The 22,879-nt window shown below is 51.6% G+C and overlaps 1 protein-coding gene across 1 annotated transcript in view; it reads right to left on the bottom strand.

Annotated features, from left to right (window-relative positions):
• Window positions 1-22,624, bottom strand: part of NFATC2 (nuclear factor of activated T cells 2) — a 122,210-nt gene extending 99,586 nt beyond the window's left edge. Inside the window, 4 exon segments of the mRNA XM_030309390.1 lie at window positions 17,423-17,594; window positions 21,757-22,081; window positions 22,084-22,122; window positions 22,125-22,624. Of these exon segments, the coding sequence (XP_030165250.1) occupies window positions 17,423-17,594; window positions 21,757-22,081; window positions 22,084-22,122; window positions 22,125-22,536 (948 nt within the window). The 5' untranslated portion in view covers window positions 22,537-22,624.
• Between the last annotated feature and the right edge of the window lie 255 nt (window positions 22,625-22,879).

Raw genomic sequence — 22,879 nt, 5'->3', positions numbered from 1 at the left:
CTTGTTGCCTTGTTCCGAGACGGACCTCGGGACCCCCATCCGAGCAGAGCCCTAAAAGCACTAGTTCAAAGTTAAAGTTAGACACACGCACAGCTGAAGCCCCAGGGGAACTCGGAGCTCAACAACAATCCTCTCTTTGACTGAAAAACCACAGGGAACACCCACAGCATACTTACTGATTAAAAAAGGAAAGTGAAAAATAAGGGTTTTTTTTTTCTTCTTCTTCTTAATCATTATAAAACTAACTTATGCCTATTCCATCAAGTCACGCTTCTGTTTGCCTCAGGCGAGCCCAAAGTCACGTTGGGCAAAGAGACGAGGGGCAGAGGAAGCCTGGGCTCGTCCCCGGGCACTGAATTGGTTCTCCTTAATTATTGTCATTTCCTTCCTGCACTTCCTTTAGCACAGGAAAGCCACCGAGGAACTGCCTGTGTCAGCACATCCATCACCCGAACTCCCCGCTTGTCTGAGGGGCCCAGGCAAAGTGGGGCTCACCGATGCCTCAAAGGAACAGTGGTTCGTACAGCAGACTGAGCGCCTGCCGTGTGACAGGCAATGCGCTTGGGGTTGGGGCCGGAGCAGCGATGAGGGGTTGGGGGGAAATGATGGATAGATGGGTGGGAGGGAGGGAGGAAGGAAAGAAGAAAGGAAGAATGTGTCAGGCTAGGAATAAAAACATCACAAGTACAGGGAAAGAGGGTGGCAGGGGAAGAGGTAGCTATTTTGACAGAGCAACCAGGGAGAGCTTCTTTGAGGAGGTGACAATTGAAGTGAGACCTGAGTGAAGTCTAGAAGAGAGTCAGGTGGCTATCCAGGAGAGGGGGAATAGCACATGTAAAGGCCCTGAGGCAGGAGCCCCCTTGGAGTGTTTGAGGAATAGCAAAAGGCCAGGAAGGCAGGGGTGGAGTGAGTGAGGAAGAGCACAGAGAGGGGCAGGGACCAGGTGACACAGGGCCTTGCAATCCATGGCAAGGAGTTGGTGTTTACTGAGATGGGGAGGCACAGAATTCAGAACAGAGGGGTGTGGACTGATTTGCATTTCAGACGGATGCCTCTGGCTGTTGTGTGGGGAGCAGACAGGACAAAGGGCACCAGCGGAGGCAGGGAAAGCAGTGGGGAAACTCTAGGTGTCACCCAGACAAGGGATGACGATGGCTTGGCCCCAGGGAGCAGAGAGAAGGTGGTAAGAAATGGTTAAGCCAGTGGCCACCAAAGGCACAGATGCCAACAGGTAAACAGGATGCACTAAAAGTTCGCACAGCAAAGAGAAGGGCATGAGAAGGAGAAAGAGATCAGAAATCTGAAATGGTTCCTCTTGCTACCGGCATAAGCCTTATCCTGGGTAAGTCACACATTTCTTTGGGGCTCAGTTTTCTCCCTTGTAAACTAACAGGACTTAATTGGTAAGGTTACAATGGGTAATGCCAGCTGGTGCTCAGACAATGTCTAGCATATTGTACATGCTCAATAAATAATATATTCCTAACCTCTGCTTGTAACAGTCTGAGTGGTGGCTCTGCCTCAGTCACTGTGTAATCTTCATAATTCTGACCACCTCTCTGAGCCTCCAGCTGGTCATCTGCAAACCAATCGCGATGGTACCTAGCTCAAGTACTCAGTGTGCGACTGAATGACACAACGTTAGCTTAGCAAAAGGCCTGACACATCAGAAGCCCTCAGTTAAATGGTAACCAAAGCCCTCAACAAAATGGTAGCTGAAGCCCTCAGTGAAATGACACATGAATCAGAGATACCGGGCACTCAACTCGATGATTTCTAAGTCTCCTTCTAGCTCATTCATCCCCAAATTCTAAGAAAACAAAACAAAAAAAAACCCAGTTTCAAGTCCCGGAATGAGTCAACTTGGGAGCTAGGAAACCGTGCAAGTCAAGGCAGGCCAGGTTGAAGAGAGGTTGGAGCTCCCACCTCAAAGGCAACAAAACTAAATGCAGGCATTTCGACTCAGGTGGTACCTGCTAATGATGTGAGTCACAGGCTCCTGTGAAGGCAGAGGTGGGAGGAAGCTTACAGAGCACTACCCCCTCTTTGCAGAGCCAAGGCTCCCACAGCTCAGAGAGGAGAAGTGTGTGAGCTGAAGTTACACAGCACACACAGGCCAAGGTGGAAAAGGACAAGACTCCCCACCTGCCGTCCCAGGCGGTCTGGCCTGATAGACGGTGGGGAAAAGAAAGCAATGGGGTTTCCATTGCTTCCAAGACATCCATGGGGCAGGGATGTCTTTTAAACCAGTAGGAGTGCTAGTTAAGAGTTAAATTCAAATGCCTTCAGGGGCCATGCAGGGAACGTAAGGGAGCTGAGTAACCAGTGCAGGCACCGATGATGAACGATGATGAACGTCTGTAACCTAAAGACATTGACACTCAGATTTTTTTTTCTCTTTTTAAGAATTATACCACGAGGGCCACTGCTAAGTTGTCTGGCACTTTTATGCTGCTCAGCAAGAGACACCTCCTCCTCTGCACCCTTAGCAGGCATATGTCAGGACACTGTCTTCATAAATACGCAAATGTGAAAAGTGCCCTCCTGCCATGCAGTGCCCTTTGCAGTGCACAGCGTGTGCAACCGTACCCAGGGACATACAGAAGCCTTCCCTGTGCTGTGAGACGGGGACCTCTGTCTACATTTCAAAAAAGGCACTAAAATGCCATAGCAAAGGTCATGTGGAAACTGAAAACCAAAACCCGCGTTCACTGTCAACGCTTAACTTCTAAATCAGACCTGGCTAGCTCCCGCCTCCGTACTGAGGCACAGGGTGGACACCAAGAAAACTCCTGCCTTGGAGCCTTTGTACTGGCTGTTCCCTCTCCTACAACACTTTCCCCCAAGACAGCCAACGCACTTACTCTCTCACTGCACTCTTCAAAAAGTTTAAGTGCAACTCTTCAAAAAGTTCTCTTCTAAATAGCATCCTTTTCTAAATAGCATCCTTGCCCGTTCAGGATCATCTTCCACCCCTCTCCTGACCCAGTTTTCTTACTCCTTTTTTTTTTTTTTTTTTTAGTGTTTTTAATGTTTTTTTTTTTATTTTATTTTTGAGAGAGAGAGAGACAGAGAGACAGAACATGAGTGGGGGAGGGCCAGAGAGAGGAAGACACAAAACCCGAAGCGGGCTCCAGGCTCCGAGCTGTCAGCACAGAGCCCGACGCGGGGCTCGAACCACGAACCGTGAGAACATGACCCGAGCCGAAGTCGGACGCCCAACTGATGGAGCCACCCAGGTGCCCCCTTATTGCGTTTTGACTGTCTGACCGATCGGCGATTTTTTGGTTTGCTGTATGTCTACCTCCAGCAGAACATCAGCTCCAACACAGCTGGAGTTCTTTCCGTTCTGTTCACTGCTCCAACCCCGATTCCGAGCAGCAAACATCTTCTGTAAAGGCTAAGCAGTAAACATTTTAGGCTTTGTAGGCCATATGGTCTCCGTGGCCAGGACTCCACTCTGCCCTCGAGGGTAAATAAACCATGTAAATAAAGGGGCGTGGCTATCTTCCAATAAAACTTTATTTAGAAAGCAGTGCCAGGCCGGTTTTGGCTGGCTTAGTTTGACAATTCCGATCCTGGAAGAATGTGCTTCGTTCGGACTCCAATATGCACACGAATCCCCTGGGGATCTTGTAAAAAGGCAGATTCTGACTCAGCAAGTGTGGGGGACCCTGAAATTCTGCACTGTTAGCAAAGCTCCCGGGGGATGTCTGTGCTGCCGGCCCGTGGACCAAACGGTGGGAGCACCTTGCACAGTGCTGGCCATGTGGCGGGGGCCCGATCACTATGTGTTTTTTGTTTTTAATTTCTTTAACATTTATTCATTTTTGAGAGACGCAGAGAGACAGAGCATGAGTGGGGGAAGGGCAGAGAGAGAGAGGGAGACACAGAATCCGAAGCAGGCTCCAGGCTCCGAGCCGTCAGCACAGAGCCCGACGTGGGGCTCGAACTCACAGACCGCGAGATCACGACCCGAGCCGAAGTCGGCCACTTCACCGACTGAGCCACCCAGGCGCCCCTGTTTGTTAAGTCATTAAGAGATAAACCGAAAAACACTCATGATCCTGTTCAACACTTTTCTTGCTGCTTTTAAACCATGGGCGGCTCCCATCGCTTTTCTCTTCAACGTATCATTTTCCGATGGAGGGAGAAAGGATCCGCGTGCACAGAGGTGTTACACGGCCCGTGTATGCGATGCAAGCCTGGGGTCAGGAAAGGCCACCGCTTGACGTTCACCTGACGCACGTTTCAAAATGATACTCATTAGAATCGGCTTCATATGGAATGCCAACTCAGAACACTTGGAGGTGGGAGTCCCTTCACAGAAACCTACGTTTTGCGGGGAAGCGCACGCCCTGCGAATGCATCTCCTGCCTTCAAACTTAATTTAGAAGAGAAACCAGGGAAGTCTACACCTAGCGCTGTGCTGATCGTCTTACAGAAATCCTCCCAGAGAAATCCTCTAAGCAACATTTTGTCCAGCTTGCCACTGGGGAAACTGAGGCTTCAGGCGGTCCGATTATCCTTCACAACCACACCACTGGTGCGGTGAGAAGAATCCAGGCTGAAGAGCCAACAGGTAGGTCCCACGGCCAGCTGACACAGGTTTGATCGTTCAGGTTTGCCGTGGGGGGCTAGCCCCCAGCCCCCTACTCCCCAGAGATGCTAACATCTCAAGTCCCAAGTGCAGGCTACGCCATCCATAAAAACGAAGGAATGGGGTAGGGATGCTTTTAAATCAGCAGAAATGCCTTTCTTGCAATCGAGAGTTAAATTCAAATGCCTTAAGGGGCCATGCAGGGAATGTAACCTGCAGGCCTCTGGGCTTCCAGGCCCTTCCATCAGGACACGTGGGGTGTGTCCACTGAAGTCCACACCCCGGGGGGGGGGGGGCAGCACCACCCACAAGCCAGCTGTTTCTCTGCACCTGGGGCGGGGGCGGGGGGCTGTTGGCCACAGTGAACAGGAGGGAAGAAGCCAGGTGGCCCGCGAGACACGATGGAAGGCGGAAGGCGGGAGCCAAGACACGATGGAAGGCGGAAGGCGGGAGCCAAAAATCTGCCTGGATGCTCAACCAAACTGGATTTATCTCCTGAATTTTTCAAAATACCTAAGTGACAACAAGAGCCCCCTAGGAACGACCTGGTAAATTATCTCAAGGCCATTAAAGGTTCCTATCTTTCCTTTGGAGCCAGACCACCTAGATTCAGTCTGCACCTCACTCACTTCCTGTGTGACCTCAGGCAAGTTACTCAACCTCGCTGTGCCTCCAAGTACTACCTAGAAACAGTGATAGCATTATACCCACTTATAGATGGAAAGTAATTCGCGGTCTAATGCAGATCTTGATAGGTGCTCTTCTCCCCCTGGGGTCATCCCAATAACCTGATACAGACTGGACCGCGTAAGGAGGGCAGGAGTGGGGTGCCCCCCACACACACACCTTTTCAAACCTAATGTAGGCCTGAGGATGACACAGAACAGGGGAAATGATTTGGCCAAGAAGCTCAACAGATGTGCTTTTAAATTCTGGTCCACCTTCTCCAGACCCCAGGCCCGTGAGGAAGTCCTCTGACTGCGCACGGAGCGCGATGGGCACACGATGGGTACCGATGTCACCCATGCCATCGGCATTGAACCCGTGTCCATCCTGGCTCCAGAACCGTGGCATGAAACCAAAACTTCCACAGAAGAATCAATGCCCCCTTTGTTATCCTAACAGGACGGTGCAGAGAAAATCGACAATAATCGGAAACAGTAACAAGGAGCACACACTGAGCACCTGCGGCGTGCCAGGCCCTGTTCCACACACTTGCCTGCAGTAAGTCATTTACTCTTTGCAACGACACTAGGAGGTAGGCATGGCTATTATCCCTTCTGATGAGCTGTGTGACCTTGAACCTCAGTTTCCTCATCTGTAAATGAGGTGAACAATAGCACCACGACCTGCTGCAGTAGGCACACAGGGAAAGCTCAGTCAAGGTCACTAGTGACCGTGTGCTCCTTGGAGAAGGCACTCAATGCCTCTGAGCCTGTTTCTCCATGCGGAGAGCAAGGACAGCAGTCCTGCCTAAGCCAGTCCATGTGATGTGCTTGTCACACAGTAAGTGCTCAATAAACAGACATGCTCATGGGCAGTCAGCACACAGTCTTCCCGGAGGCTCAGAAGTAGCGACTTTAACCTCCCCCGCTATCTCCCAGGTTCTGGAGAATAGCTTTGCTGCTGTCACAGAGGGAAGAAGGCCCTGGTGAGAAGCCATCACCTCCCCCTCTCTCTCCTGGCACGTTGGAGCCGAGAGGTGCTCAAAAATCCACCTCCAGCAGATACGTCCTTTCTCACAGGGCCAGAGAAAATTTTTGCCTCGCTTGGGGTCCCTCGGGAGAGAAGGTGGGGACAAGGGTGGGACCTGGATGCGGAACACTGGGCCCGGGGCTCCAGTCACACCCAGCCGGGCACCGGCCGCCCAGAGCTGCTATGAGGAGCCTTTGCTCAGCCCCGTCCCATTTTACCCTGGCATTAACCCCAGCGGCAGTGCTCTGTGCTGGGGCGTCGTGCAGGGCCGGCTGGGAGCAGGTGACGGATGAATGGATAGGTAAGTGGAAAGATTCGAACCCAGAAGCTAAAAGCCAAGGTCAGGGCAACATACTAGTTGCCTTTAGCCGAATGATGTCGGTCAACTTCTCCCGTGCCTCCCTATCCACCTGTACTATGGGAATTACAGCCCCACCTCAGTCTGTGTTTGCAAGGATGAAGATCATACATGTAACGGACAACGTAGCAATAAACGACCCTCAGACGGCTCACAGCACCCTAGATGAGTCTCAGATTCGGCCAACTCAGCCAGAGAAAGCCTGAACAGGCACCAGCATCTAATCTTCGGCCAGCACAGCTCAGAAGATCCCAGATCCAATCGCTACGTTACTCAACCAAAGAACAGATCAAATGCCCGCTCTGTGCCAAGGATCACGCTGGACGCTTCTGTTGAGCATCCTAACGACTCAGGACGCAGCCGAACAGTCTGAAAGACACAGGTCTTCACCCCTTTACAACGGAAGAAAATGCCACCCAGCCAGTTACCCGGAGTCCCAAAGCCAATGAACGCTAGGACTGCCTTGCTCTAAGCCACCTGCTTTTTCTTCTTCCGAGAGGCAGGCCGTTAAATGGAGGCTCCGGCTTCGGGCCTCCTCTGCCGCCGCTCACCAGCTGGGTGACATCAGGCAGGTTGTTTAACCTGTGTCCCAGTTCCCTTGTCTGTGAAACGAGAGTGGTAACTGCAAAGATTAAGTAGGTCACTCTAAGGAAAGTACACAGTAAGTGCTCTATAAGTGTAGCTCTCGTTGTTACATCATAGTGCCCGGCCTGTAGGAGGGACCCAAAAAGTCGTCTGTGGGACAAATCAAGTTTGCTCTGTATGTTCCCACTGGTTGCCAGACATAGGGCAAGCCTCCGACTTAATCACTCTCTTTGGAACGACTGTGTCTCCAAGATTCTGGAAGCTGTCTGTTTTCTCCCTACCTCTGGGGGCCAGGTCTCACTGACTTGTGACAGTTTACCTTCTGATGTGGACTCTGCGAGCCCGGTATGATCCAGCCTCACACCTGCTCATCACCCACACCGGGACACCGCCCTGCCCTAGACACCCGCTCTCCTCCGCCCGGCTCAGCCCTGGAGGCCAGCTCCGGTCTCTGGTCCTCCACAAAGCCTCCCTGCCCACTCGAGGTCGCACACAGGAGGCCACATCTGCTCCACAGACGCACTGGGTTTGCTCCGCGCTCTTCAGGGTTTTTAAATTAATGGCCAGTGTTACCGTCGAGAGACTAGCAGGGCCAAAGAGAAGCTGGTAAGGGTGGCCCCTTTAAAAGCTGGCGTCAGCGTCCCCACCCTGCCCATCCCCCTCTTCACAAGGCTGGGTCAGGCCGTCTTCCCTCTGAAGGGAGGCGAAGTCTCCGTGGGGACGGGCAGGGTGGCTCAGCCCTGGGGACTCAGGCCTTTCCCAAGACTACAACCACACCCATGCCTCCCGACCACAGCCAATCTCTCAAATAAACCAGTTAGCCCGGCTTTCGAGATACACCCAGAATCCAACCGCTTCTGGTGCCCTCCGCCCCGAACCCTGGCCCAGCCACACTCCCTTCTCACCTGGACCGCGGCAGCACCCATCCCCTCCTCCCGCTTCTTCCGCAGGCCCGTCATCAGTTCTCACCCACGCAGCAGCCACAGAGATGCCCAGAAAGCCAAAGTCACACCCCGTCCCTCCCAGCTCCCACCTCACCCAGAATGAAAGTCCTCTGCGTCCCCAGCCCATGCACGCTGGGCCCAGATGGCCCCTCAGCCGGGAGCACTCACCCCCCAGCCCCCTGCACCTGCCTTTTCCTCCTTTCTCTCCTCCTTTGCTCGGATGCCACCTTCTCAGGAAGGCCGATCTGACCCCTCCCGATACCCTAATTCCCCTTGGCCTGGTCGTTTTCCCATGGTACTTATCACCTTCCAACACACTATTTAACTTTCCTACTTAGTAGATTTATTGTTTATCTCCCCGCAGCCAGAACGTCAGCTCCACGGGGGCAGGAATTTCTGTCTGTTTTGTTCACAGCCACATTCCCAGCGCCTGGAACGGTGCCTAGCGCATGGAAGGTGCTTGGTAAATATTTCAAACAAACGGATGAATGAGTAAAGGAACCTCTAGGGTCTCAGAAGCTCGAGCCACCTGGCTTTCCTTTCCCTCTCCAGGAAGGCCAGACTGAACCCTCCGGAGGACCAAACACAGTAGCTTCTAGACAAATTAGCATCTGTAAGACCAGCTTCCTGTTTCTTAAAAGTGGGGGGGGGGGGGGACTGGGGGGGGGCTCACCAAGCACAAAATTGGGTTATCCGCCTAGAAGCCCACGTGCACAGCCACTTGCCAAAGGACACTGCTCACTGTGACGACGGCAGCTTTGCCCCGTAAGGAGAGAACTCCACCTGGCTTCTCTCTGCCCTTTCTGAGACATAATTCAAAGTGAGTCGTGGAGAGTCTAAAGGCTAAAATCCAACAGGATGAAAAGCACAGCCTCGCAAGAGATGAAAGCTTGGAGACCTGGCTGGCCTCCTCCGGATGGAGGCGAGGGGAGGGGTAACCTGAACAGGTGCGCCCCTGGCCTCTGCTCCCCACCCCGCGGAGCTCGAAGCTGGTCGGGGTTCCCCCTCGTGAAACAGAGATCGGGTTTCTGCATCGGTAAGGGCTTTCTCCTAAAGGAACCACCCATGTTTTTCCCATATGTCTGAACATCTGTTTGCAGGAATGGTCTTTGGAGATGTGTGCCCAGGTTAAACACTCTCATTTGCTTACTTTCTAACTGAAAGGATGCCTTTCCAGCCATTCTTTCAGCTGAAAACAAGTCCCAGAGAGTGGGAAGAATAGCGTGTTTTGAAAGCCCCAGCACAGGGATGGATAAGGAATACGACAAAGTGTCCTCTTCCACGCGGGAATATGGCGAAAGGGTCCGGAAGCAGGCCGGGACAGGATTCCACGGCAATGGCATTACACAGGCCACTATCGACCGGGGTGTGATTAGATCCCACAAGCTGCAGAGCTGTGTAAATGCTGGAAGGCCCAACTTTGCACAGCAGCCTGTGCACGGAAGTTGTGTCCACCGAAGGACCCCGGCGTCCTGCCCTGAAACAGAACGAGGAAACGATAGCCGGATTCTGCCAGTGGGCACGGGGCTCTTTCAAGGTGAGTCAGGTGGTTCCCTTCCTCATCTGATCCTTGCAGGTCAAAAGTCAGGCCACAGAATTGAGATTCCCTGGTTCCTCAGAAAGCGCCATAGGCTCGTTCGATTTCAAAGGGGTTGAAAGCTTTATAAAGGAAACAACGTGAGCCTGGCTGCGAACACTACCCCTTCCCTAACCAGACAATTCTTAGAAATCGTACAAATATAGCCTCCCTCTTATCTCCCTGTCTATTTGATAAACCTTGAAGCAGCACAGGGCCTCATTTGCCCCAGAGGACATCTGCCCTGAGCCAAATCTCACACAAGGTTTGAGTTTTGCAGCCAAAACTTAACAACCAGAAACTTCCCATGAAAATTCAGAGTCTGAGCTTCTCCCGAAAAGAACCTATAAACCCTGGCAATGCTAGACCCACGTTCCACATGGTACACCCAGCGGGGGCTGACTAGCGGCTGCCTCCTCGAGATGAGGTGCACGCTCTGCTGTGCCCTACTCCCCACCACTCCCTACTGTCCCTGGCATTGGCCATTGGCCAATTCAGCCATGTCTTCTCGTCGCCTGGCCCCCACCAGCTTGTCAGTTGTGATACTGTTTTCTCCCATCTCTTCTTTTGTTCCCTCCTTAAGTCCATTGCTTCTGGAGAGATGCGGGGTCCTATCCGGGGGTGGGAAATAAACCCTTGCACGTGGCTCCACGCTAGGCCCCCTAGTGGTGGCACGTGTGGCCCTGTGCCGATCCGCAGGCCTGAGGGTGAGCAAGTCGAGCACTTTGCTTCCGAGCTGTGGGCCCCCAAGTCCAACCGCCTGTTGACATCTTTACCTAGACACCTCGCAAGCCCTCCCGACTTCCTACGCCCCGAACTGAATTCATAATCTTCTCCTAAGAAAATGATTCCTCCCCCAAGTCTTCCCACATGACATAGGACACCATCCTGTACCCAGGGGCCCCTTCACCTCCCACATCTAGGCCAGAACGGAGTCCTGAAGATGACACCGTAGAATCCCTCCCCTCCCCGCCCCTCCCATTGCTGCCTTGTCCCCAGCACCTCCGTCTTCACCTGGTACCACCATAGCCCATCAAATTCATCCCCCTGCTCCCTTCCTTATCCCTTCTAACCCACACCCGAGAAAGAAGCCGGAAGGATCCTACAAACAGTAATCAGCATCACCTTCCTCCCGTACTTAAAATTCGTTACTCCCTTCCCCTGGAATAAAACCCAAGCTCCACACCTTGGCTTATGAGTCCTGCACAGTGTGGCCCCGCCAACCCGTCAGCCCCCAAGCTAAACTCAAGTGGCACTGGCCCTCCGTTAGCTCCTCAGACACACCAAGTTCCTCCCTGCCTCAGGACCTTTGCACACACTGTACCTTATGCCAGGAACACTCTCCCACCACTACCCAGAGAGACCAAGAAACAGAGAGAAGAAGGGCATCATTCCTCACTTCGCCGGCTCTGTCCCCTGCTCTAGGTCACAGGTGGTAAGTCACATCCTCAGCAAGACTCCCTTCTACAGCAGATAGAAGTATTCTCTTGGCATGGCTGCTTTGGTTGAAGCTGTAAGCCGTGAATTTATGTTGTAAATGCAACAGATGGGCTCCCCAACCGCTCAGCATGTCTTGCCCTAGAGTCCAGGTGCCCTTCCAGATTGCCCTCATCTGCCTCCCTGAGCCACTCACAGCTCCGCAACGGTCACGCCAAGCCATTCTGGCCTACTTTGCACCTCCAGTGCCCCCAGAGCTCCATCAGGGCAGAAACTGTATTCATCCCGCCCATCATGATATTATCAGCACTTAGCGCAGTGCCTGGCACACAGCAGGTCCTCAAGAAAATAGCTGCCAAATGAAGGAGTCAGGAGATCTGAAAGCATTTAAGGTTTAGAACAGACTTCCTTCCAAGACCAGGTGACATTCGAGAGGGGGGAAAAAAAACACAACGCCAAACATGACATATGCTTAAGATTTTAAATTTTATATGTAAAGAAGTGAAGGGGTCTTGTACTCATTTTATTTTCTTATAAAGAGGAGCATAAAACCACTAGGCGTGCAAAAAAAGTGAAGTTTTATGGTGCAGTAAATAAAAAAGAGAGGGGTGGGGACCAATCGTGGAGGGGGGAAAGGAGCCGTGGTACAGTACAGAAATAGAAACAGATGTAGAGATAAGAGACAGATCAAGAGAGAAACCAGCAGAAGCATCTAGGCAAAGTACAAAACAGGGCTACGCTGCCTTCTGGGAACGAAAGGGCAACCCTCCAAATTTCGAAAGGGGTTTTCATTCCTACCTACAGGGTAAGAGCACTTGTCCCAAGTCCCCTCTCCAATTTTCAAAGAAGGTTTTTAAAAACCGACTTACTATGCTAAAAATCAGTGGTTAGCACATTGCATTCTGAAGAGAACACAATCTATTCAAATAATTTAAAAAAAAAAAAAAAAGACTCCACTTGGTATCTTTAGAGAATGTGGCCGCAAACCTTGAAGTCATGCACTGGGTTTTCAAAGTTATGAGCGAGAAGAGGGATGGCTCCTTGGGGGCTGTCAGAAGAGGGGCATGAACTTCAACACAGCTCAGCAGAGGTCTTTCGAATTGCACATCCAGCCCGTTCCCTTCTCTGGAACGTTCCACGGCCTCAGCCTTAAACGAATGGGTAAGCAGAGCTTAGCCCACCGCACGTGGTCCAACCTCTCTGGCCAAGCCAACTGGGCCAGTGGGCCTTCCCAACCAGGCCAATTAGAATCTCCCTGAGAAATCACAATTTGGGCCCCAAAAAGGCGGTGCGGGGACAGCACATAAAATTAACAGGCAGGAGGTGTGGGCATTTTCCCCCCCAGGCTTTCTCTGCCTGGTAAGAGTGTGGAGCCGGGGGAAGATGGTCTGAAGAGAGACGTGAAAAATCAGGAACGCTGTAACACAGAGACAGCCAGGCCCGTGGGTCCAAATCCCAGGCCCATTCGACAGCTCTGACCTTGAACAAGTTCCTTGACATCTCCTTGACCTAACTGCGACCTGCTTTTAGGGCTCCTTTAAGGGTTAAATAAATTAACACACACGGCATTGGAACAGGGTCTGATACACAGTAAACGCACGCTGCACAGTAACTATTATGATCATTCGGCGCAACCCTAAGCTCACGAGGCTGAGAATTTCTCGCTGTTTTGTACACACCCAGCCCAGAGCCTAGAACCGTGCCCGGTACACAGGAGTGCTCAACCGGTGTTTGTTGAGTGATCGGGCCATGAAGATACCACCCAGCCCTGGGAGGACAGAGACCCCGGACAGAGCCTGCTAACTTTTCTCCCGATCACAGCTCCTCCTCCAACAGGGCGATCCGGCCGGGTCTCGTCCAAGCCCCAAGTCAGATCACGCTTCCTTCCTGCTTTTCACGTCTCAGGATAAAGCCAAACTCTCCCCGCTGGCTACCCCAGGCCCTGCACACTCTGGCCCCTGCCTCCCTCCCTCCCTCCCCTTCCTTCTGGTCCTTCATGCTCCAGTTATATTTGGCCTCCTTTGCTCCTCTAACGTGATTCCCTCTACTTCCTTCTGCCTCCAGGCACCTGCACCTGCCGCTCCCCCGCCTCCTCAGCCCCAGCCTGAGGGAAATCTTAGCATGTGTTTTTCCCTCGTTTCCACTGGCTCCTCCGTTTTACACACCCAGAGCCTCACGCTCGTTTCCTGTGTGCGACTTGCCACCGTGTGTACTTCTATCATTTGTGTGTGACGATGTAGCCGACGACTCTTGCTCCTAGACCGTGAGCTCCAGGAAGAAAGAGCTCATAGCTTCTTTTATTCTTCACTGTATTTTCGTAGCGAGCACGGTATATGGCAAAAAGTCGTGCTCAACACATACTTGCGGAGGGAATGAATCCACCTGCCGAATGGGTTGACTGAACAAAAAGAAGTAAATTGGGGACCGGTCTCAAGTCTGGCTTCTTTCTGAGTTGAGTCGCCCTAGCCTGGTTTTGCAGTCGTAGCCCTCCTCTACAATCCCCCTCTTCTAATGTGCCATGAGTGAGTTTCCCTGCCATTACTAAACAACACAGACGCACTTTGACTCCAACACACAGAGTAACACCACCCTCTGAGCCAGGAAGGCCCCGTCCTAGAATAGATAAGCCTAGACCAATAATGATACGAAGACTTCCCTTCCCAGAAAACACTTTCATGCATGCCAGAGTGAATGGTACCAGACCAGCCCTCCCACCATAAACAACTATAAATCGGGACAAACATCTAGAAGTCAACAACTTTCAGGCATTGGACAGCAGCAGCCTAAGACTGTGGCCACTGAGGGAAGGAAACACAGGAGCCCAGGTCCCCTCCAGCTCCCTGCCTGAGGACAGCTTCCACACCACCGGCGCGGAGTCACGTCACCAAGCACCCAAAAAGGTTATTGACACAGCATGGCAAACACCTTGGACTTGCCACAGATCCGCCATAACAAATGTGAAATCAAGTCTACACAAGTTATAAAGTGGCCAGTCAGCTGCTGCATCGCCTTTAAGGAAGATAACAAAATCCAGAGTCTCTCTGTCCAGTAAATATATTATCATCACAATATTAGAATACAGTCAACAATTACTAAACATGCAAAGAGAAAGGAAGGTGCGGCTCACGGTCAAGGAAAAGAAGCAATGAATAAGCACAAATGGCAAAATAGCTGTGATGGCAACTCCAGAAAAAAGCAACTGCCAGGACGTGGAAAGTTCCTATTTATCACAAAAGTCCTTAACCAGGTGTATACACCCAAAGCACCTATGGAGATTTCAGAGATTTTGGATTTTTGTTTGTTTGCTGGTCTCAGCTCTACTCATGTTTATGCGATGTCTCGTTGAGTAGTTTCAGGGGATGCTTAGGAATCCGCCTTTTTCACAACCTCTCTAGAGGCTCTCATGCATACTACATCAGATTCTTATCATAGAATACATCCACCTTAGGCAAATACAAGTAAAAGTTAAATTTATACGTATTGAAGGTTCTGCTTAATCGAGTTGGTTGGTGGGCACCATCAGCACTCCCTGGTGGAACAGATTACACAACTAAGAAAGATAATTTCAACTTGATTATTTTGCAGAAAAACGCACACTTCTCTACTTATTTCGACTGAAGGAAAAACTGAGGTTAAATCAAAAGCCACAGACGTAAAGATAATGCTTAGAAGAAAAAACTGGAGGAAACGCTCATGGTATAATATTTTAAAAATCAGAAAACCAGCTACTATAATATCAGACATTTAAATGTATATGAATAGACATTGCCATGTTTGCGAACAGAAAAAAAGGCGACAAGAAATAGGTCGAAATGCTAATAGTATTTCTGTTACGTTTAGTTTTAATTTTCCCCTGTTTTTCTATACTTCACAAGAGTGTATGGATTTTCCTCAGTGGACTCTCCTCTGAAATTTAAACACAAAATAATGGCTCCCGAAACCTTCTGTCAACACACAAACCCCTGCAAAACCCTAGCAATTTTCAATCTAGAAAGAGAAGAGAAGAAATAACTTAAGAATTCATTTCTAGGGGCGCCTGGGTGGCGCAGTCGGTTAGGCGTCCGACTTCAGCCAGGTCACGATCTCGCGGTCCGGGAGTTCGAGCCCCGCGTCGGGCTCTGGGCTGACGGCTCGGAGCCTGGAGCCTGTTTCCGGTTCTGTGTCTCCCTCTCTCTCTGCCCCTCCCCCGTTCATGCTCTGTCTCTCTCTGTCCCAAAAATAAATAAAAAAACGTTGAAAAAAAAATTAAAAAAAAAAAGAAAAAATGCGGGGCGCCTGGGCGGCGCAGTCGGTTAAGCGTCCGACTTCAGCCGGTCACGATCTCGCGGTCCGTGAGTTCGAGCCCCGCGTCGGGCTCTGGGCTGATGGCTCGGAGCCTGGAGCCTGTTTCCGGTTCTGTGTCTCCCTCTCTCTCTGCCCCTCCCCCGTTCATGCGCTGTCTCTCTCTGTCCCCAAATAAATAAAAAACGTTGAAAAAAAAATTAAAAAAAAAAAAGAAAAGAAAAGCCCGAAATCTTGGGGCGCCCGGGGGGCTCCGTCGGTTAAGCTCCGACTTCAGCCGGGTCACGATCTCGCGGATCCGGGAGTTCGAGCCCCGCGTCGGCTCTGGGCTGACGGCTCGGAGCCTGGAGCCTGCTTCCGGTTCTGTGTCTCCCTCTCTCTCTGCCACCTCCCCCGTTCATGCTCTGTCTCTCTCTGTCCCCAAAATAAATAAAAAACGTTGAAAAAAAAATTAAAAAAAAAAAAAGAAAAGCCCGAAATCCTTGGGGCGCCCGGGGGCCTCCGTCGGTTAAGCGTCCCGACTTCAGCCGGGTCACGATCTCCGCGGTCTGTGAGTTCGAGCCCCGCGTCGGGCTCTGGGCTGATGGCTCGGAGCCTGGAGCCTGTTTCCGGTTCTGTGTCTCCCTCTCTCTCTGCCCCTCCCCCGTTCATAGCTCTGTCTCTCTCTGTCCCAAAAATAAATAAAAAACGTTGAAAAAAAAATTAAAAAAAAAAAAAAGAAAGCCCAATTGGGGCGCCTGGGTGGCGCAGTCGGTTAAGCGTCCGACTTCAGCCAGGTCACGATCTCGCGGTCCGGGAGTTCGAGCCCCGCGTCGGGCTCTGGGGCTGACGGCTCGGAGCCTGGAGCTGTTTCCGGTTCTGTGTCTCCCTCTTCTCGCTGCCCCTCCCCCGTTCGTGCTCTGCCTCTCTCTGTCCCCAAATAATAAAAAACGTTGAAAAAAAAAATTAAAAAAAAAAAAAAGAAAAGCCCGAAATCTTGGGGCGCCCGGGGGCTCCGTCGGTTAAAAGCGTCCGACTTCAGCCGGGTCACGATCATCGCGGTCCGGGGAGTTCCGAGCCCCGCGTCGGGCTCTGGGCTGACGGCTCGGAGCCTGGAGCCTGCTTCCGGTTCTGTGTCTCCCTCTCTCTCTGCCCCTCCCCCGTTCGTGCTCTGCCTCTCTCTGTCCCCAAAATAAATAAAAAACGTTGAAAAAAAAATTAAAAAAAAAAAAAGAAAAGCCCGAAATCTTGGGGCGCCCGGGGGCTCCGTCGGTTAAGCGTCCGACTTCAGCCGGGTCACGATCTCGCGGTCCCGGGAGTTCGAGCCCCGCGTCGGGCTCTGGGCTGACGGCTCGGAGCCTGGAGCCTGCTTCCGGTTCTGTGTCTCCCTCTCTCTCTGCCCCTCCCCCGTTCGTGCTCTGCCTCTCTCTGTCCCCAAAATAATAAAAAACGTTGAAAAAAAATTAAAAAAAAAAAAAAGAAAGCCCGAATCTTGGGGCGCCCGGGGGGCTCCTGGTCGGTTAAGCGTTCCGACTTCAGCCGGGTCACGATCTCGCGGTCCGGGAGTGTCGAGCCCCGCGTCGGGCCTCTGGCTGACGGCTTCGGAGCCCTTGGAGCCTGTGTCCGGTTCTGTGTCTCCCTCTCTCTCGTGGGCCCCTCTCCCCCGTTTCGTGCTCTGTCTCTCTCTGTCCCAAAAATAAATAAACGTTGAAAAAAAAAAATTAAAAAAAAAAAAAAAAAGGAATTCATTTCTATCCTTATCCAGCTCAGGAAGACTTTCTTCTCTGGTCTCTGAGTAGCTGGACTAGTTCTGATCCTACTAATTCCATCTCAATTTCCCATCTGTTAGACGAGTAGGAGGCCGAGACACATACCACAACCCAACAAATAATAGGCAGTGGCTGAGCGAAAATCGATCACTTAATAGAAATGAAGGACACAAAAAGGAAAAGAATTCAAGTCCATACCTGAACGACAGGGTGGCCACCGGTTGGAGCTTTGACAGCCCCTCGGCTGCCTTCTGTCTCATAGTGGGCCCGGTGATGTGGCTTGGGCTGCACCTCAATCCGCAGCTCATAGGACCCCGACTGGTGGGAGAGTGGCCACTCGAGCGGAGGGAGGGATGCGGTCACTGGAATACTGAAGGAGGAAACAGAATCAGTCGTGTGTACAAGAAATCAGAACCAGTCGGCCTGTACAATAAACGTAAATGGTCCCTTTTCTGAAAAATCATGTCAGAGGGTACAGGAGTAAAGTACTGGGTGCTGGAAAGCACATATTTCTCAGACAGGATAGGTAGGATTCTACTCAAGTGAGAGATCTTTGTCTTTGTTTTCTCTTCCACCTTTGATGAAAACAGTGTGACTGACATCTCAGTTTGTGAAGCTAATTTCATTACATGTGAGTTCTAGCATATTTCTAAATGTTACCACTCCTTTTCCTCTGGGAATTTTGAGGAGTACCATCTCCTTCCTCTAAAAATCACCCCTTACCCAGGATGTTCTCCCTTTCCAAAGGAGTAAGTGTGGGAGAAATTACCTGAAGTGGAAATCAGGAGCCCACGTGTGTCACAGATGTGCAATGTGACCTTAGGCAAGTAACCTCACCTCTTTTATCTCCAGTGTCTTATAATAACATATCAAATGGACCAGATGGCACCTGAGAGTTGTTTCAGTTCTTATTTCCAAGTCTGATGCTCTCGATTAAAAGCCGCTTTTAAGGAGAGACCATTTCTAGTCACAGCCATTGGCTCTCAGGACCAGTAAAGAACATCTAACCATAGAGAAGTGTCTGGTTTTGGTATGGATGAGTCAAACCACCCGGACCCCTAAATTTAAAGGAAGAGGAGAAGTCAAGAACATGACTGGAGTTACCCACCCGTGTTTAAGTCCAAGCTCCACCTCTAGCTACTTTGAGCAGATGCCTCTATTAAGTTTCCCTGGGCCTTAAGTTTCCTCCATTGTGAAATGGAGCTACGGAGATCACATGAAGAGCTTGGCACAATAACTACTCAATAAATATCAGGCTATAATCATGTTTCCCTGTATATACATTCCATATTTCAAAGTTATCTCCTATACTCTAATTTACTTGTGGTTATAGTATTAGATATATAGGCCTTTACATCTGAAGTTGTAACGACAGCCATTAAGTTTCATTTTCTTATAGAATCTTAACCCTACCCAGCACACCCAACAGGTACCTGACACATGGTTAGAATCATGTAAGTAAAGAGTTGGCTGAGGTCTTAATGATCTACCTAGACCATTCCTTCAGAGTCTTAGGGAACACAGATATTTTCCCAAGATTACAAGGCTCCAACTTATGTCTCTTGACTCTCAGTCCAGTGCTCCATGCACATCTCTATGCTACTAGAGATATGCTACTTCTTATCTTACTGATTTATTTAAAATAGGGCCAAGAAAATATCTCACTTATAGAATGGCTCTGGAACAATACTCGATATTTGATCGGTTCTCGGTCAGTAGTCAGCGGGTGGGTGGGTAGATGGCTGGATGGTTAAATGAATGAATAAGTGAGTGAGCAGTCTTATTCCAAAGAAGCCCCATATATTCAAAGTAGCTCCAAAGTTGGAAACGCATGGATTTGTGTCACTATGTCCTGATTTTGTACATGTGGCACCAATCGTTAATCCAATCAGGATATTCTTTTCCACTAAGCCCGGAGCTTCTAAAAGCTACCCTTATCAACTGGACTTAGGGAAGCACTTGCAATGAAACCAATTCCATTCCTTCTCCATCATAGCAGTACCAAGGGCGATGCAGTGGGACCCCATAAACCCCATCAGTGCTGAAGTCCAACTCGAACATGCAGTCCAACTTCCAATTATGTCGTCACAATGCAAGCAAATCTCCATCTCTTCTTTGCAACTAGATCACCTCCTGAAGCCCCCCCCCCCTTGCCCTGAAGTCTTAGAGCGTCCACCTCAGTTTCGGTCCCAACATGCCTTCTAGCTTCTGCCTGCAGCCAAGGGGCCATGTGTCTTACACACTCACACTCTCATCATGCGGGTTAATTTTTTTTAATTTGCAAAATAAGGCTCATAAAAATATCACTTCACCCCTGTTCTAATATCTTTTGAAGTATCAAAAATACTCAGGGAGGAGAAGACCCAGTGGGCTATCTCCGAGTATCAACTTCAAATTTTGTTTGGTTCCGGAACAAGTCTTTGACGACTACAATACAATCTTAAGAATTAGACCGTCAGAGCCAATGTGAAATTCTGCATTTGAATTCCAGCCCTCAGCCCCACACACCCGGAGACAAATGTTATCATGAGACTTCCCTGAACGTCCTATCTTCTCGATCTATAGAAAACTGTCACAAACATCTCATCAGCTGGCACAAATTGGCCCTCGTAGGGACTAAAGTGGTCAGTATCGTTTGGACCAAGAGTAGAGAAGGAAGGACAAACGATAAAGTCTTTATAAAGTCTCAGACAAATGCAGCACAATCATATTTTATATTCATGTTCCTCCCCAATCTCAACCATTAAGTAAACCACGTTTCACAGACTGGTCTGTAGCAGAAAGAATAAGGAGTCAAGAATTTGAGATTCTAAGTTTCCAACTCTGTCACTGACTAGCTGGGTGACGGTGGCCCCGTCCGCTCGCCTCACCAAGCCCAGGCTTCTCAACCTGCAGCAGGCGCTGGCCTTGATCAGCATTTCCTATGGTGGCTCCATACGACTTTGGTCACAGAACTCAGAGCCCCGTGGCCAAACGGCCTTTGAGATTACTGCGCGTTCTGTCCACAGCTGGGAGTGGCCCCTGCATAAAGATATCTGTTTAACTCTGTTAAACTCAGAATCTCCTTTTCTAAGGAACACCCATCGACCTGTGATGGTACCGGTGTTCTCAGAACCGCTCGGGAAGAAGGGCCAGACTGGAAGGCCCCTGTGGTCCCCTTTGGTCTGGTGTGGGATAAGCAAGGCCCGGGGGACAGAGCCCTCGACTACTCTCACCCCATCAGTCACAACAGCCCCACCATGATCTATTTTGGTGTTCAATTTAGCATTTGCATAAAAAAAAAAAAACAGTTTCCCATTTGCTAAAAGCAAACGCTCTGAAGAATCAACGGCCTCATCCTATTACCGTATGGTTTTCAAAGTGTCAGGATGATTTTTAGCTTCGCTTTCATGGAACGTCATGTGCTTCTAACCTCTGGGCGCCTCATTTTTCTTAGCATCCAAATGAAGATAAAAATAATACCAACTAGATTTACTGGAGAATAAAATGATCCGTGGGCAATACTTAGAGTTGTGCCTAGCACATAGCAAGCACCCTCAAATGCTGGTGATTATTATGGTCACTGTCATTCCTCTAACAACCATTGGGAGCTCAATCTTCTAGGACGAGGCTCATCCAGGAGAAAGTGCTTTCTAAAGTGCCTCCCTGATAAGAAGATTCCCCTCTAAAACCCAGCAGCTGCCCCTTTCTTTTCACTCTTACTTTGTGCAGGCTTCGTGCCAAGAATTTGATATATATCCTCACACCTTGCAAAAAAAACAAAAAACGAACGAAAAAACAATGAGGTGGGGACTAACCCACGGGGAATGAGCCAAGGTTTAGTAAGGTGCTCAGTGAGAAAGGGGATCCTGATTGATTAGCAATGTCTGCCTTGGGCACGGCATCCCAAAGATGCTGGATGAGAAAGCCGTCCTGCACGACTAGCGATGCCTGTCACGGACAGGGCAGGAGGGCAGCACCAGACATGCCCACGATCACACAGCCCCGGAGGGGTGGAACCAGGACTCAAACCCGGTCCCTGGAGACCCCAAAGCCTACACACCGCCAGCTACACGCAGCGCTTCGGCTTCCCACGATTTCAAGCTCCTCGAGGACAGCAGATGCGAAAACCCACCAATTCCTCTTAGCAGAGGCTGGTAAATGCCCCGTATAAAGGCTTGCTCTGTGCTTCCCAGAACGTCCCCTCCACAGAGGCAGAAATTTCTGCCGGGTTTGTTCACCACGGCCTCCCCAACACCCACAACAGTGCCCGCCTGGCACACAGTAGGTGCCTGATAAAACCCTGTCGCCCGAATGAATGCGCCAACCGGCCAGGGGCCATCGCAGGCATGCTCCCGACCACCTGGGGAGTTACGGGGGCCCACGGGGAAACCACAGCTGGGAGAACTGAACCCCCCCCCACCCCCGCCAAGGTCTGGCAGCCAGGAGGCGGGAGGGCCTGGGTGTGGACGCGGCCTGTCCCAGACGCTAAAGCACCACGACCCCCCCACCCCCACCCCCGGGGAAACCGGTCCCCTAGGAGCCCCGCTCACCTGCAGAGGGGAAGGGCGGGCACCAGCTGCTTGGGCCACGTGGGCGGCATCAGCAGGATGGACTCGGGGGCCGAGTTCCTCCTCTCCTCCTGCTCGCAGGGGCCCAGAAATTCCACGGCGGCCGGGTACAGGTGGCGGGGCAGGCCGGCCTTGGGCGGGGCGGCGGACACGGGCGCCGGCTCGGGGCTGGTCTTCCACATCTTGGGGGGGATGCCGCAGGGCGAGTCGGCGGCGAGGCTGTTCAGGGCGTCCATGAGGACGGCGGAGCCGGCCGCGGCGGGGTAGCCGGCCGGGGCGCCGTCGTCCCGGGGCTGCGGCGAGGGCTCCGGGAGCGCTGGGGCGAGGCTCCGGGCAGCGGGGCGACGGGGCCCCGGCACACGAATGCCTCCGCTTGGCGCCAGGCGACGAGGAGCGGGAGGCCGGACGGGGCGCGGGCGAGCGGCGGCCCAGGCAGCTGTCCTCAGCGAGGCCGGTTCGAGGTGACATTATTGGCGAGGTTCTGGGGGAATAATGAGCAGGGATGTTTTGAAACTGGGGGCACAGGTCGTCGGGCCCGCCGTTATTGGGCGAGACGCAGGGCGAGGTGTAGGGGGAGAAGGTGTCGGAAACGAAGCTGGCAGAGGAGCCGCTGCTAGCCGGGCTCAAGCAAAGCGGCTCGCGGTAGCCCTCGAAGCCGGGCACGGGCAGCGTGAACCGCGGGCTGGCGGCCGCCCCGGCCAGGGCCAGCTGCTCCCCCAGCAGGCCAGCGTCTCTCCCGCGGAGGGGGCCCCCTGCCTGCATCAGTTCGTGAGATGGAGTGATCTCGATCCGAGGGCTCAGGCCCGAGGCCCCGGCTGGCTGGGCCGCGCTCAGAAAGTTCTGCGGCCCTACCCTATCCGGCTCTCCGAATCGGCCGGGGGGCTCGCCAGGGAGACTGGGGAGGGGGCTGTATGGCTTGAGGCCATAGTCCAGGACATCATCGGGGTATGCGAGTCCGGAGGGTGGGCTGGCGACCTTATGTGCATTCGGTTCTTCTGGAAAGAGAAGGGGGGGGAGGGAGGGGTCTTTTTAAGCCTCTAAAACAGAACTCCCGGGCAGAACAATCCCAGATCGGGTTTTGGCTCCTGTTTTTCTTCTTTGTTTT

The sequence above is a fragment of the Lynx canadensis genome, chromosome A3 (assembly GCF_007474595.2).
Source record: "Lynx canadensis isolate LIC74 chromosome A3, mLynCan4.pri.v2, whole genome shotgun sequence".
Classification (NCBI taxonomy): domain Eukaryota; kingdom Metazoa; phylum Chordata; class Mammalia; order Carnivora; family Felidae; genus Lynx; species Lynx canadensis.
The sequence above is the reverse complement of the archived record's forward strand: the minus strand, read 5'-3'. Positions and strand labels throughout refer to the sequence as shown.